General features: G+C 40.6%; 1 protein-coding gene across 8 annotated transcripts in view; it reads left to right on the forward strand.

Moving 5' to 3' along the window:
- SYNE1 (spectrin repeat containing nuclear envelope protein 1) overlaps nucleotides 1-16,248 on the forward strand; it is a gene marked incomplete at its 5' end in the record, with an annotated part of 384,290 nt that overhangs the window by 113,171 nt on the left and 254,871 nt on the right. For all 8 annotated transcript variants that reach the window (XM_079780696.1, XM_079780700.1, XM_079780701.1 and 5 more), the window contains 12 exons: nucleotides 4,133-4,229; nucleotides 5,767-5,969; nucleotides 8,153-8,317; nucleotides 8,795-8,947; nucleotides 10,260-10,403; nucleotides 11,091-11,264; nucleotides 12,474-12,632; nucleotides 12,927-13,091; nucleotides 13,439-13,573; nucleotides 13,884-14,042; nucleotides 14,282-14,490; nucleotides 15,561-15,669. In XM_079780696.1, coding sequence (XP_079636822.1) covers nucleotides 4,133-4,229; nucleotides 5,767-5,969; nucleotides 8,153-8,317; nucleotides 8,795-8,947; nucleotides 10,260-10,403; nucleotides 11,091-11,264; nucleotides 12,474-12,632; nucleotides 12,927-13,091; nucleotides 13,439-13,573; nucleotides 13,884-14,042; nucleotides 14,282-14,490; nucleotides 15,561-15,669 — 1,872 coding nt within the window. The remainder of the gene's footprint in view (nucleotides 1-4,132; nucleotides 4,230-5,766; nucleotides 5,970-8,152; nucleotides 8,318-8,794; nucleotides 8,948-10,259; nucleotides 10,404-11,090; nucleotides 11,265-12,473; nucleotides 12,633-12,926; nucleotides 13,092-13,438; nucleotides 13,574-13,883; nucleotides 14,043-14,281; nucleotides 14,491-15,560; nucleotides 15,670-16,248) is intronic.

Genomic DNA, 16,248 nt, shown 5'->3' on the forward strand with positions numbered 1-16,248 from the left:
ATTTTTAACTTTAATAGACCAAATGGTTAAAATGATCTCTTGTAGCTGAAAGAACTAAAGAATTGTAACTCACATAAATAATTGTTCCATTTAATATTGGTCCATATTGTGAATATTTCCCACTTTAATACTGTAGCCTGATAGTTCCTACTATTTCTGTTATAGGCAGCATGGATTTAGGGCAGGGCGAGGTCAGATGGGGGACCTTATGGAAGCTTAGCCACTAGTGACACAGAAAGGTGTTGAATCATGGCTCATCTCCTTACTACCCATGTCACTTTATAAATAGCTTGATTCTAGAAGACTCACTTTTTCCCAAATCTATATATACAGAAGCCTAAGCGACCGTTCGACCGGTAGCTATGACATGCACTGACCACCAGGGGGCATACGCTCAACACAGGCATGGAAACATGGAACAGACTAATGAATCTCAGAGGGAAGTGGGGAGGGGGGGAGGGAGAGATTAACCAAAGATCTTATATGCATAATAGAGACCCGATGCACCAATTTGTGCACCAGTGGGGTTCCTCGGCCTGGCCTCTGGGAATCAGGCCAAAACCAGCAGTCTGACATCCCCCAAGGGATCCCGGATTGCAAGAGGGCACATGCCAGGCCAAGGGACCCCACTGTGCACAAATCCATGCACAGTGCCTCTAGTTTATTAATAATAATAATAGGAATTTTCTAAGGAACAAAGACTGACACATACTGTTTTACTTCTACCTCACACCCCACAGACACTCTCTTATCCTTTTGGAGTTTGGAGGAAAATCACTTTCTTTAAAACAGACTATTTCAAAGAGTATAAAGACTTTCAAGTAAAATTATAAATCAGGTTCTTAAATATGATCCTTTCCTTGTTTTCTAAAAAAAAAAACTTACTGTAGTGAACCATATGCTGCTACATCATCTAATAACCAAAATAATATTCAGGATGTAAATTTGCCTTAGCTGAATTCTCAATTAAATATTTTTAAAAATTATTTTTTTAATTAAATTGGGCACGCTCCACACTGGGGATTGAGCCCGCAACCCAGGCATGTGCCCTGACTAGAAATTGAACCGTGACCTCCTGGTTCATAGGTCAATGTTCAACTTCTGAGCCATGCTGGCTGGGCCCAATTTGTACTTCTTAATCCCTTCACTTTTTTCACCCAGTCTCCCAACCACCTTGCTCTCTGGCAGCCATCACTTTCTATTGAGTCTTTTTTTTTGTTTGTTTGTTTGTTTTTGTTTTTTTGTTAATTTATATTTTGTCCTTTAGATTCTGCATATATTTACAATAACCAAGATATGAAAACAACCCAAGTGCCCAACAATAGATAAGTGAATAAAAAGCCGTGGTGCATATACACAATGGAATATCACATGGCCATAAAAAAGAATGAACTCTTACCATTTGCAACAGCATGGATGGATTTAGTGGGTATTATGCTAAGTAATATAAGTCAGACAGAGAAAGACAAATACCATATGATTTCCTTATATGCAGAATCTAAAGAACAGAATAAAAGAACAAACAACAGAAACAGAATTCAATCTTACTCATCTGAAAAAAAAAGATACCTTTGTTAAGGGCTAGAACATTAGAGAATGTGCTTTCTATTACTTCTTGTACAAGGTACATGGCATGCAGCTGGTAAGTACTTAATATATTCCTGGAAAATACTTCACAAATGCTTGTTGATTAATTTAGGCTGCATGCTACTAATAAGAGATTACACATTGTAATGAAAATCAGAAGATGACTGGTTTGGTTCTTGCTCTCAGAATTGTTCATAATATGACCCTGTGGGTTAACACATGCTTCAATTTTACTATGGGAGAAATAGGATAACATTTTGTTCTTTCACATAAAATAAAAGAAGAGCTCTTGGAACTTTGGACTATGTGAATGCAACATAAATAATATGAACAGTTATTTTATTGTTTATGATTATTTTATTAATGTACATAGGCAATTCTGATGAAACCACTCCTCAGAATTAATTTTTTAAATCTTAAATTACCTGGCTTAGCTCCCTTTGAGTGAAATTGATGAGCTTTTTATTTCTTATACCTATATTTATCTTGTGAGAGTAGAAATACAGTCTTTTCCACTAAGACTTTGAATTTAGTGGCACAACGAGGTATCTTATTTTTCTTTAAATGTCTACTGACTAATACGGCTTATTTGTTCAACTTGACATCCAAATGTAAACCTTATTTTGAAAGAAATAAACGAATCATGTCGCTGTTATTTTAAACACGCATTTGTGTTTACTTCTGCAAAATCTGAGAGATTGTCTCTAGATAGCTCACAGTAAAAAGGAGGTTTGGCAGTCTTCCTGCTAAAGTAATTCTAACAGACAAAACAACTCATATTACTAACTGGATTTACTCAATATCCAGAAAAAAAAACCAAGATAAATGAAATAATTAAAAAGTAAAATAACAAAGAAAGCATTGTCTTCTAAAAATTATTAATTTCCTCATGGGAAAGCTGAAAAAAACTTTAATAAAACTCTACAGTATTTATGATATTCTTATAACATTCCCTTTTTTTCTCCCCCTCCCCCTTCGACCAGAAATAAAACTAGAAAAATTTTTTCTCTGTTCTTCAATTTGTTTGTAAACTACTCCAGCAAAAGCCTAATTAAGTCTTTGTGTCCAGTAGAGGCATGATTTCCCATTTCTTTGGCACTTGGAACAATTTTCCCATTAACTTCTTGAAATTTTTGCCCAAACTAAAGACTGTTTTTAAAACTTTTCCAGAGATATTTATATTTTCAATTTCTTACAGTGTCTTGAAGATTAGGTATAATTTTCCTTTTTTTAAAATCAAATCTTGATTTGCTTACTTGGTTAAGTTACTAAAAATGTAAATTACAATAAATTACTTTTCCTTCATTTGGGGAGCAGGGAGAGCTTAAAGAAATAGCACATCAGGCTAAATAATGAGTCAATCAGGCTATTGTGGAATTACTTTATCCTCACACAAAAATAATGAAGCCTATTAAAATGATTGAATAAAGTATTCATCATAGGACCCCTCATTCCAAGCAACTCACAGCTTTCTCTCTTTACAATTTCCCTGAAGAACAGTTAATATGTAAGTAAATGCTTTTACACACAAAATGATATGGAACGTATTATACAGGTAATTTTTAAATGTTATGATGAAATATGGTACATGTTTATCAATAAAATCTAAGGATGTCTATGCAATTTCTGTCTGAGTAGTTTTGCATCTCCATATTAAGCATTCATCAGCCTACTATTGAGGACTTCAGCTGGTTTTTGAAGGCTAATTTTGCATTTTATAAAAATGACATCAGGTATTTCAGTGAGTTCCAATCATAAGACCTAATTATGCTATTAAGAGAATTTAAAGAGCTTTTGGTGATATGTTGTTACCTATAATTACATCAACTTCCTACTTTGTAGAAGTAGGAATAATCTTTGAAACAGGAGCTATTTCATATTTGTTGGAGTTAACTGTTATAAACTTACCTAAGGATTTGTTGTGTGTTCTCAATTTTATAGTATCCATTTGCTGATAGCAACTCTGTTACATATGTAAATTACATACTGACATGGACATGCCTTATCTATAATTTTTATACTAGGACATAGAAATTGGAGATCATGGATAACATGGGTGGAATGTGAGATTATTAAACATTTTTTCTACTTGTGAACATTTTTGTACTTATTTTTTATTATAAGGGAAGTGTGCAATGTGCCATTTATTTATAATCTGAAGTTCCTTGGAGCAATCATTCACCAGAATTATTGTTCAAAAAGCAAGTGTTACACCCCAGCGGGACACTTGATGATGTTCTTCTAAATTTAGTGCTTTCTAAATGTTAGCCTCAGGTTCCCTGCAGAAACAGCTAAAAACAAACCCTTGGGTAGAGAGGAAATAGAACATTTTCTCAGTCTAGGGGTGAGTTAGAATTCAAAGTGTGGAAATACTTTATATTCTCAGAATAATTAAGTTATTTATGGCAGTTGAATTAATGTGACATTTTTAGGAAGAAGGAGGTTGGTAAATTTGGGTAGCATATTCACATACCGAAGAAAGTGGGGTTTGTCATTTCCACCTAAGCTAGTATTTGCTATCTCCTAACTATTCCCCCTTTTCTAGTCTTTTATAGAAAACAGCAAGTTCTTTGAACAATATGAAGTGACATACCAGATCTTGAAACAGACAGCGGAGATGTACGTCAAAGCCGACGGTTCAGGTAAAACTCGTGGCAGGATTTGTTTCAGTGTTGAATGCAGGAAAATTTAGGAACTACAGATTTCTATATGAAAAAATACAGATTTCTATCTGAAATCATTTTTTTTTCTCTTGTGGAATCCTTGTGTGATCATACTGTTGGCCTGGAGAGCATACATTGAATTCAGCCCCACTGACTTTGTATAATGCCTAGCCTGCATCATCATACGTGTGTGTGTATGTGTGTGTGTGTGTGTGTGCATCTCTGTGTATGATCTTCTAAGGGAGAGCAAATAAACATTCATTTTCTAAATTGAGATTTTCAACCTATTTTCAATTCTGAGGATTAATAGCAAAAAAAATGGACTAACTTGAATATTTTATAAAGTAACTTGTGTAAAGACCTAATTTGTAAAATATTCTTGTTTCAATTTTTAAACATCTGTCATATCTGCTGAAAATGAACTATAGCATTTGTGATTGATACTATATGTGTGTCTACTTGAGTGCATATAAAATGTGAACAAACACATATGCCACTTATTGCATCCCATTTATTAGGAATTTTAAATATATTGTCCTCCTTAATATTTATAAATATCTGTGAATAAGATATGTTTTCAGCAGTAACTGAATGAAATTCTAGAGGATTATAAGTGCATACCAATGTAATAGACTCTAGAAAAAGATATGAAAGGTTTAAAATCCTATCTAATAAAAGAGTAATATACAGATTGATCATCACTGCAACACACAATATAGCTGCCCCCATGTGGTCAAAGATCCTGCCCCCAAGTGGACACAAGATGGCCACCACAAGATGGCCAGCAGGAGAGGGCAGTTGTGAGGGACCAGGCTTGCAAGGGAGGGCAGTTGGAGGTGATCAACCCTGCAGGAGAGGGCAGTTAGGGGTGACCAGGCTGGCAGAGGAGGGAAGTTGGGGGCAAACAGGCTGGCAGGGGAGCAGTTAAGCATCAACCAGGCTGGCAGCAGAGTGGTTAGGGGGTGATCAGGCTGGCAGGCAGAAGCGGTTAGGGGCAATCAGGAAGGCAGGCAGGCGAGCAGTTGGGAGCCAGCAGTCCTGGATTGTGAGAGGGATGTCCGACTGCCCGTTTAGGCCCGATCCCACCAGGATCAGGCCTAAACGGACAGTCGGACATCCCTCCAGGAGTCCCAGATTGGAGAGGGTACAGGCTGGGCTGAGGGACAACCCCCCACCGTGCACGAATTTCGTGCACCGGGCTTCTAGTATAAAATAAAGATTGTGCCCTAGCCGGTTTGGCTTAGTGCATAGAGCGTCAGTCTGCAGACTGAAGGGTCCGGGGTTCGATTCCAGTCAAGGGCACGGACCTCGGTTGCAGTCTCCTCTCTGGCCCGGGCCCTGGTTGGGGCGTATGCAGGAGGCAACCCACCGATGTCTTTCTCTCAAAACATCGATATTTTGCTCTTTTACTCGCTCTTCCACTCTCTCTAAAAATCAATGGAAAAATAGCCTCAGGTGAGGATTAGAAAATATAATAAAATAAAATAAAGATTGTGATGTGTTTTCTCTGTGTCAGTGGAAGAAGCGGAGAATGTGATGAAATTCATGAATGAAACCACGGCCCAGTGGAGGAACCTCTCGGTGGAGGTGCGGAGCGTGCGCAGCATGCTGGAGGAAGTCATCGCCAACTGGGATCGCTACGGCGACACGGTGGCCGGGCTGCAGGCCTGGCTGGAGGATGCCGAAAAAATGCTGAGCCAGTCAGAACTTGCCAAAAAGGTGAGGGTGCTTCTGACCAGAGGAGACGAGCACGCGCACATTTAAAAATAAGGGACTGTTACAGCATTGTTCTCTAGGGAGGGCTCTACGTTTACTCAAGAATCCCGACTTTGCCTGAAAAGCTGCACATTCAGGGTAGTGCATTGTTTTATACTAAGAAAGGCGCCGCTTTATAAAAGTTATATTGGAATGGGTCCCTGTCTGATAGCTCAGTGTTTGCTTTTGCATTCAGAAGAGCAGTAACTGATGCAGGAAATGCAGAAGTGTTTGCTTTGCATTCAGAAGAGCAGTAACTGATGCAGTGGGCAGCAGGAGGCGCTGTACTCACAAGATCTGTACCTGAGAGGGCAGGCCCTGTGGCTTTCCAAATGTAAGATGCAAACTTTGTACTGGATCTGGGGAATGGCAGCCACAGTTAACAGATGGGTCGCTGCATTTTTTTTGTCTCTTTGGTTATTCTCTTTTTGGATGTTATTAACCCTCCATCAAGGGTCTCATTCTCAGCAGGCGTGATTCCCCCCTCCATTTACAGGTGTACATGTGCATATGCAAAAGTTACTGTTTTATTTTAATGTCACTTACATTTTAAAATAACATGAAATGGACTGATGTCTATCTATACAGGGGTGGGCAACAGTAAGCTTATATTTGTGAGTATGTGAAACAGACTTCATTCTTGTATTAATTTTTTGATTATTATATTATTTATTTGTAGTAACTGTCTTCTAATTGTTGCTATTATTTCATATCCTTACTTATGATTTATCTTTTAGGTAATTATGGATGGTAATGTAAACCTACTTTTTCCCACCCCTGTATATACTTCTTAATGGAAGCCAGACATTTCCCACGGAAAATCAATTTACATGTAAAAGATGTTAAAATGCCAGACTCCATTAAGAAATATAGTACATATGTTAGAATTACTGCTTGCCATCCAAGATTGGTTCACCTGTTATTGTGTTATACAAGTAGAAGTATCATTTTTAAAATGTTTTATCATTTCATATTTCATTTAGGTTACATATTCTTGTGTAGCCGATGGTGACAGAAACTATATAGCTATACAGATTTTGGCTTTTCTGATTGGACCACAGTGCCTGAGTAGATGTCGTGTGTGTTAATTTTATCCGAGGAAGCATAACTGCCAGAAACAGAACTGTTCTTGTATATTTATGGAGGAAGAACTCCCACACAGAGCTTATGAAATGGGTTTTCAATTATCTTTTGTTATCCCTGCTTTCACTGTGGTGCGTGTGTGTGTGTGTGTGTGTGTGTGTGTGTGTGTATACACTGGCACATACACGCTTAACTTGAAATCAGGTGGAAACTGCTTCATTGTCAACTGTATAACAGATGAGGGAGGATGTTATTGTATTCAGTGTTCCTGGCCCAGATATTTAATTTTTAAATTTTCCTTTGATGGTTTAGCTCCATGATTAGTAATTATCTTAATGATCTACTGTATTCAGATATTACAACCAAAAGTAACAGGTTGAAAGTTTGTTTACAATTTTTTTGAGGAAGTCAAGCAAGTATGTCTTTCCAATCTATATTTTCCTACAATAGTATCTCTTTTTGTTGTTGTTGTTAGTCCTCACCCGAGGATATTTTTTTCCATTGATTTTTAGAGAGAGTGGAAGGGAGGGGGAGAGACAGAGAGAGAAACATCTATGTGAGAGAGACACATCAATTGGTTGCCTCTCATCACGTGCCCCAACCAGGGCCAGGGATCAAACCTGCAACCTAGGTACATGCCCTTGACTGGAATCGAACCCAGAACCCTCCAGTCCAAAGGCCGACGCTCTATCCACTGAGCCAAACCGGCTAGGGCAATAGTATCTCTTTTATATGACTCTGGCACTGGCATTTACTCACCAGAAGACAATGTATAAGTCTTTCATGCTCACAAAAATTCAATTTTTCATCTGAAAAATAGGAATAACAGAAATGGTCACATTTTGTTTTGTCTTCAGCAAAAGATAGGGCATAGATGTTTTTATAGAAATACACTCAGCATTTCTAGTTCATATTGTTGAAACTATTAAAATTTTACATTTTGAGAGTTAGGATTACCTTAAAATTTGCACAAATTTTCAAAGATATTTCTCTTGGTTTGGTCATTATATTCTTTATTAAATTTGGCGTATGATTCACAATAGTATGCCTTGTTTATTGTCTAGGACTTCTTTCGAAATTTGCCTCATTGGATACAGCAACACTCTGCCATGAACGATGCTGGCAATTTTCTCATTGAAACGTGTGACGAGGTGGTTTCCCGTGACCTTAAACAGCAGTTATTACTGCTAAATGGGCGCTGGAGGGAGTTGTTCATGGAAGTCAAGCAAGTATGTCTTTCCAATCTATAGATGCCTGAAACATGCATGTGCTATCAACGTTGCCATAAGCAGTCTGTTTAGAGACTATTCTGTTAGTCTCCAATAACCTCGGCTTATTGAAGCCGAGTCCAGATGTGTCTCGATCTGTTATATTCATACTTGGTCCTTTGTTCTTTCCCCTGAATAACAGAGGAACATAACAGAAATGTAGAGTTTGAGTAATGATTATACTGCCGTCTGGGACCTATGCATATGGAACGATTGATTCATGTTTCAAATCATAAGTCCTCCCTTCTGTGCTAGCTCCTTTTTTTTTTTTTTTTAACTTTCGCGGTCATTGGGCTTCAAGTGTATCTACAGAAGAGTCAGGAATGAGAGTCTTTCTTACCATGTAAGGATTGCAGAGAGAACATGGAAGCAAAGGCCACAGGCATCTACGCCCAGTTTCATGATTGTCACTGATGTCCGCCCCCCTTCCCTGAACAGTACGCGCGAGCTGATGAGGTGGACAGGATGAAGAGGGAATACACAGAGTGCGTCACTGCCCTGTCTGACTTCGCAACTGAAGCCCACAGGAAGCTTTCTGAACCCTTGGAAGTCTCTTTGATGAACGTCAAGTTATTACTTCAGGACCTGGAGGTGAGGGGGCTCTCTGGACCATAAAGTGAAAAACCTAGTCTCTTTGAAAATCAAGATCAGTGAAGTTGCTCAAATCATGGCAAAGCTTTTTCTGTGTCTCTTTTGATATGTGTAGCTTCATGGTACCTCCAAAAATATTTTTAAGTTGTATTTAAAAAAAAAAAAACTACTTGAATTTTTAAAGGCATATTTGGGCCATAAGCTAACTTCAAAATAATTTTTTAAGTTGGAGGTTATTTTTTCTTCAACCAAATTATAAAGCACTAGAGGAAAATAGGAGTCTGTAGATGGCTTCTTTGCATAAAAATCTCCAGCAGTAACAGCTTACAAAATGGATTGTGCTATTTAAATAGTTTGGATACCCCACAACTCTCAAAATGAAGTAATGGAAGGATATTGAATGACATGAAAAACTTCCAATTCACTATTAAGTGAGCAAAGTAAAAAATAGCACCATCCTTTTTTTTTTTTTTTTTTTGGTAAAAACTAAAAATGTGTGTAAACACACACAGGAAGCAACATTAATGATGTAATGATAGGTTGATGGCTCTGGTGATCACTATGTGGGACTTTAACTTAAATTTCCTTTATCCTAACTTATCTCTATTTAATACATTTTCTGCAATGACAATGTGTTATTTTTTTTTAAAGAAAATAAATTTAATTTCTAAACTTAGATGAATTGCCCCAAAGTGTTCACATGCATTTACCTGATATAATGTTTACATACTACATTAGCACATATGTTGAAAGTGAGAAGATTACTTCAGCATATGTCACCTAAGGATTTCTGCTTGGTTGGTGTTTTTTTAAAGCCTTTTCTTAGCTATGTGATATTACCAAGATATAATATACTAGAGGCCCGTTGCATGATATTCATGCAAGAATAGGCCTTCCTTCCCCTGGCTTTGCTCCTGGGCTGCCTGGGAGCCTGAAAGTCCTTGCTTCTGGCCGGAGCACCACTTCTGTAGCTCCCTCCACTGACCCCCTTCCCCTCATAGCAGGCGTCCAGCCCCTCCCGGCTGCTCCACGCCTGCATATGCAAATTTACCTGCCATCTTTGTTGGGTTAATTTGCATACTCACTCCTGATTGGCTGTGGGCATAGCAGAGGTATGGTCAATTTACATGTTTGTCTTTTATTAGGTAAGATTAGTAATGAAGGAAAGCAATAACTGGAATCTCCAAAGGTTTATGAGTGTAAATATAGAATGTTCTCTAGAACATACTGACTTTTGCCCAGCCCTCTGCAGCATCCTGAAATTAAAGGGAATGTGGCGGGTGCTAATATAGCTTTTCACTGATTCCTGCAGGACATCGAGCAGAGGATACCTGTGATGGATGCTCAGTATAAGATCATCACAAAGACAGCGCATCTCGTTACCAAAGAGAGCTCCCAGGAAGAAGCTAAGGAAATGTTTGCGACCATGTCTGGGCTCAAAGAGCAGCTGACCAAGGTGGGGGACTATTTCATGCAAGTTACCCTCCGCAGCTCCAACACTGCCTCCCGCGCGCCCTACCTCCTCTGTCACCGAGGGCAGATCCTTCACTTGTTAACAAATCACGCTTTTGTTTCTTTTTGTGATTTTGGTTTAGTAACTTTGTCATCTAGTAACTCTGTCATGAGTTTTAAAAATTAAACTCTGGGGCTGATACCAGCTATTACCTTTATTGACTTAGAAGCATTGGTAGCTGTATTTTAATAGAAAGATACACCTCTTCAGGGGGACAGGGGACCAATGAAATATGATTAAACAAAAGGGGGAGAAATAGAGGAGGAAGAGGAAAGAAGAGGAAGAGATCAGATATTTAAATGAGAAAGAATTCCAAAATGCCCCTTTTTTGATCATTTATTTGGTGTGCCTTTAAGAGTACTTATGCTATTTTCTGCCTGGACGATTGAGAGACATTTTCACAAGAAAACTCTGTGGCATTTATGCGTGTCACTGGTATAGTAATATTGTCTTATGTATAAAAATTGAACAACGCATAGGAACTATCATGAAACAAATGCCTTTGGCGATCTGTAAGCACAAAATGACCACATCACTTTAAAGAAAATGTTCCTGAGAGCCAGGACCCATGCCCTCAGCTGGTGGCGCTTAGTGGCTTTTAACAGAATCTTTGTCTTTGTGCTTTTAAAGGTCAAAGAACGTTACTCCCCACTCCTGTATGAGTCTCAGCAGCTGTCAGTTCTGTTGGAGGAATTAGAAAAGCAGATGACGCTCTTCTATGACTCACTTGGGAAAATCAGTGAAATTCTAACAGTGCTTGAGCACGAGGCACAATCTAGTGCTCTTTTTAAACAAAAACATCAGGTAAGAAAAAGTCCCTTTCCGGAGACACGGTCATTTTTAAAGCATGTGTAGTAAAATTGAGGTTGTGCTTATTTATAGATATTCTATAACCAGGCTAGCACATAATATATACTCTGTAACTGGTAGCAATTATTATTATTATTTATTATTATTATTAATTATAGAGCGACAATGAGTATACTGCCAAACCCTATTCTAATGAGTCCTCATCATATTGGATAAAGATTATTTCCTATTTTGAGCCATATCGCCACTTCTTACATTCCCAAATTGCTATAAATTGGCATCAAAGAATCGTTCCGCAATTAAAATACTTAATGTTGAGTAACGATATTTAATATTTTTCTCTCTAAATGTTACCTCCTAAATCTTCAAAAAGCAAAAATTTGTCCTTATTCTATTTCGCCAAAGCAAAACCAAAATTCTGCTCTTAATATTTGAATCTAGATTACCAAAGCTAGGATCCAAATTAGCCATTTGAAGTATTTTTCCAAAGCAGTTGAGGATGTTGAAATGCAAATGGATTCAAGTCAAAAAATGACTGTGGGCCGTGGGCGGGGCTGGACCATCCCCTGCTGTCCGCTGCAGAAATCACTGACTCCAGGGCATCCTTCTCATCCTGCAAATGTGTGGCCATTGCGAGGCCTTGCACGCCCACTGGTCAGCGGCCGTTTGTGGTTAGGATCTGGGGCCCAGCATTTTATCAATGAGGTGGTTAGCTTGTGAACCTTAGACTTCAAAAGGGGTCTACACAATTTACACAAATAATACATAATCTGCGTCTGACTCAGTCAAGTATAATGTGCTTGGTGCTAACTTTATTTAGTCAGACTATACCCTGCTCTGTAGATTAATCTCATTATTGTTTGCTCAGTACACCATAAGCCTATTATTTGGTTAGAGAAATGCAGATACCAGGCAAATAACAATTTTTGATGCTCTCTCTTTCTCCTAATGTTAATAAGATGGGCTTGAAATATTTTTTTTTAAAAAGTCTCAAAAAACGTTAAAAGCCCTGACTTCAGTGATTGCTTAACATTCTGAAAAAAATAAAAATAATAACTTCTCTGTGCTTTTGATTTTGTTGGTTGCTGGTGTAAAAGCCTAAAGCTGTATCGTGCTGTTCTTATTATTTGGTGATCATTACTCTCTTTCCTTCTCTTTCTCGCCCTTTTAAACTCGATTGTTGTGGGTTTCCTTCCCTCCTAGGAGCTGCTAGCTTGTCAAGAAAGCTGTAAGAAAGCCATGGCGCACATTGAGAAAGGCAGTCAGAGTGTTCAGAAGTTTGTGACCTTGAGCCACGTGCTGAAGCATTTTGATCAGACGAAGCTGCAGAAAAAGACTGCCGACGTCCACGTGGCCTTCCAGGTGAGTTCTCTGCCCTGTTAGCAATGTGAACAGGGGGGGTGGGCAGTAAGGACACAGAGCCAGCATGCGTCATGCTTTCACTCTTGCTAAATGCCTCACCCACTGGTGTTTGGAAACCAACGTTTCACTGATTTCTCTAATATTAACATCCATTAATATTAAAAGGGGTTGATAATTCTTGTTCTAATGAAATGCATCCCTTCCAAGTGGTTTTTAAAGAAACAATATTCCTTCACAAAGTGCTACTTTAAATAACGAGAAAGCATCCCATTATGACTATTTTTCTAAACCAAGAACATGATCAAGAAAACCGGGGACTGGAAGAAACATGTGGAAACCAACAGCCGCCTGATGAAGAAGTTCGAGGAGTCGCGGGCGGAGCTGGAGAAGGTGCTGCGGGTGGCCCAGGAGGGCCTGGAGGAGAAGGGGGATCCGGAGGAGCTCCTGCGGAGACACACCGTGAGTGCGTCCCTGTCTCTGTGCGATCAGGGCTCAGGATCTCTCCCGGGCCTTCCGGAATATTCTACCAAATCTGAAAACTGAAAATACTTTTTTCTAAAAATTATAAAGCGTGGTTGAATGCTGGCTGTGGGTGGCTTCTGAGTCATAACGCTAGATGATTATAGCTCATTCCTGAAAAAACACACACAAAAACAAGAGCAGTTGCTGGGACGGTTTGGCGAGGGCAGCAGCTGGCTTGAGGCTTGCTCAGAGGGATGGCTGCTTCTCTATGCTTCTCTACCTGGGGTCGATGTGGCCCTTTATTCCACGCCCCCCCCCAAACCCCCTCTCCTTCTCCATGGCAGGAGTTCTACGGCCAGCTGGACCAGAGGGTGCTCAACGCCTTCCTGAAAGCCTGCGACGACCTCACGGACATCCTGCCCGAGCAGGAGCAGGCGGGCCTGCAGGAGGCGGTCCGGAAGCTGCACAAGCAGTGGAAGGTGAGCGGGGACAGGGTGGGGACCTGGTGCCATCACAGATGGAGGGAAGAGCAGGAGGGCGTTAAGGGTCGACCGGACGAGCAATTTCGAAATTCGGGAAACTACTTTTCCTATTCAAAAAAAATGAACTAGAATGGAGCCTGATGGAAAACAATAGAATTTTGTCATTCCTCTCTTTTAGTAACAGCCATCTGTGACCAGCGGGTACTGATGATGTCACTTGGCCCTAAAGGGTTTTTGTCACTGCACTTGGCCATGTGCAGAGTTGGTGACGGTATCCCATTTTTCCAAATCTTTCTGTGCAATGCAGGATCTTCAAGGAGAAGCCCCGTATCATTTGCTCCATCTGAAGATCAAGGTGGAGGAGAATAAATTTTTGGCCTGTGTGGAAGAATGCAGAGCTGAGCTGGCCCGGGAGACCAAGCTGGTGCCCCAGGAAGGCAGTGAAAAGATGCTTAAAGAGCACAGGGTGCGTGAGGCACCCCCGAGGGCAGTCACACAGCCACATGGTCACTTAAAGGACATGACTGATGCTTTGGGTTGGGTCTGGAGACCCTGAATGGCTTAATTCCTTTACACCGATAGTCTAAATGGAATCTTCCTTTGTGTTGTGTGTGTGTGTGTGTGTGTGTGTGTGTGTGTGTGTGTAAAGATAACCCTATTGGATGGCTTCTCACGGGGATTCTGTAAATGTTTCTTGCTCATTAGATCTTCTTCAGTGACAAAGGGCCGCACCATCTCTGTGAGAAAAGGCTGCAGCTCATCGAGGAGCTGTGTCTGAAGCTCCCAGGCCGGGACCCAGTAAGGGACACGCCTGGAGCCTGTCAGGCGATGCTCAGGGAGCTCAGAGCTGCCATCGAGAGCACCTACACGCAGCTGGTGGAGGACCCCGACAAGTGGAAGGACTACGCCAGCAGGTAGCCTTGGCATTGTTCCCAGACAGGGACATGGTCTATTTTAGTTGTGTTAATTCATAGACTTTTACGAAACAAGAAGTGACATATGGTCCATCCTATGCAATGAAGGAAATCAGATTGTATGGCGTTGCCCATGTTCTTATATAAAAAGGCTTCATTCAATAAAAAGAACCGGTTTCATTCAGAAAAGGTGAAGCACTTCATTTTCAAATGACTTTGATGTGATCTTTCTCTCTCCTCTGTCTCTCTCTCTTCCCACCTCCCCAGCCCCCCTGATTTCAGAGAGGAAGGGAGAAGGAGAGAGAGATAGAAACATCAATGATAAGAGAGAAATCAGCTGCCTCCTGCACGCCCCCCACTGGGGATTGAGCCCGCAACCCAGGCATGTGCCCCTACTGGTACTCGAACCCTGACCTCCTGGTTCATGGGTTGACACTCAACCACTGAGCCACACCGACCGGGCAGGTGTGATCTGCTTGAGGCAGCACTGGTTCATCTCTTTCTCTGGGCTTGCCACATGTCCCCGTAGGGGGACTTCTGACTCTTTAGGGTTATGTCTCACTCTGGTGGGGACATGTGAGGTTCTGTCCTCGCTCCCAGGTGCCCAGGCCAGGACAGACACGGCTCTTTCCTCAGCTGAGCTCAGCCTGTTCTTCCCCAGAGTGCCTGGGTACAGAGGTGGCCACGCCTGCCCGGAGCTTCTGTTTCTTTAAGGAACAGTTTGCAGAAAATCTGTTAATCAATTTGCTAATCACTTGAGTGTCTAATTTTCATGAATGAATTCAAACTAGAAAAATGTAGTGGCTCAGCGGTTGAGTGTCGACCTATGAACCAGGAGGTCAGGGTTCGATTCCCGGTCAGGGTACATGCCCGGGTTGTGGGCTCAATTCCCAGTATGGAATATGCAGGAGGCAGCCGATCAATGATTCTCTCTCATCATTGATGTTTCTCTCTCTCTATCCCTCTGCCTTCCTCTATGAAATCAATAAAAACTATATATTTTTAAAAAATGAATTCTTACCATTCTAAAGTGTTCTCCCGTTAATGAGATAATGCCTGTGTCATTTCAGAATTTCCGAGTTCTCATCTTGGGTCGCTGCAAAGGAGACACAGCTGAAGGGGATTAAGAAGGAGGCCATCGATGCTGCCAACCATGGAGAGGTGAAGCGGGCGGTCGAGGTAAGTCCTGGGACACTATTTGTTACTGGAAAATTTCCACTAGTAAAAAAAGTGATAGACAATCTAACTGGTGTCTTTTTTACTTTCCATAAAAGATTTACATTCCTGAAAGTTAACTCAAAAATAAGTGCCCTTGTGTTACTGTGAGAACCATAGGGAGTTTTTCTCTGGAACCATTGTTGGCTTGGAGATTTAGTCATGCTCAGTGGTGCCTTTCAGGCATCTCTCGCTTAATGGGGAGTCCTGGGGGGAAAGCGCATGTGTGGGTGTGTAACACAGCAGAGGATGAAGAACGCCATGGGGAACAAGAACACTGTCGGCTTTTTATACAATACAGTCAAGAGCCAGGTCACAGGAAATGAGGGGTTTGGGCAAGGTCTCTAAGCATTCTTTCTATGTCACATTCAGCCTGGATCGGAACAGCCCCTGTGAGCTTGGGGACAGCCGCATATCCAGCCTTGACAGAGCCTCAGGTCTCAACCAGTTTGCATCCTCTGTATGGTACACAGCAACCCTCTCCCTCTTAGCTTGGCTCTAAGTATTACAGACACGCGCTATTGTGAATATTCTTTATCTTTC

The sequence above is a fragment of the Cnephaeus nilssonii genome (genome assembly GCF_951640355.1).
Source record: "Cnephaeus nilssonii genome assembly, chromosome: 9".
NCBI lineage: Eukaryota > Metazoa > Chordata > Mammalia > Chiroptera > Vespertilionidae > Cnephaeus > Cnephaeus nilssonii.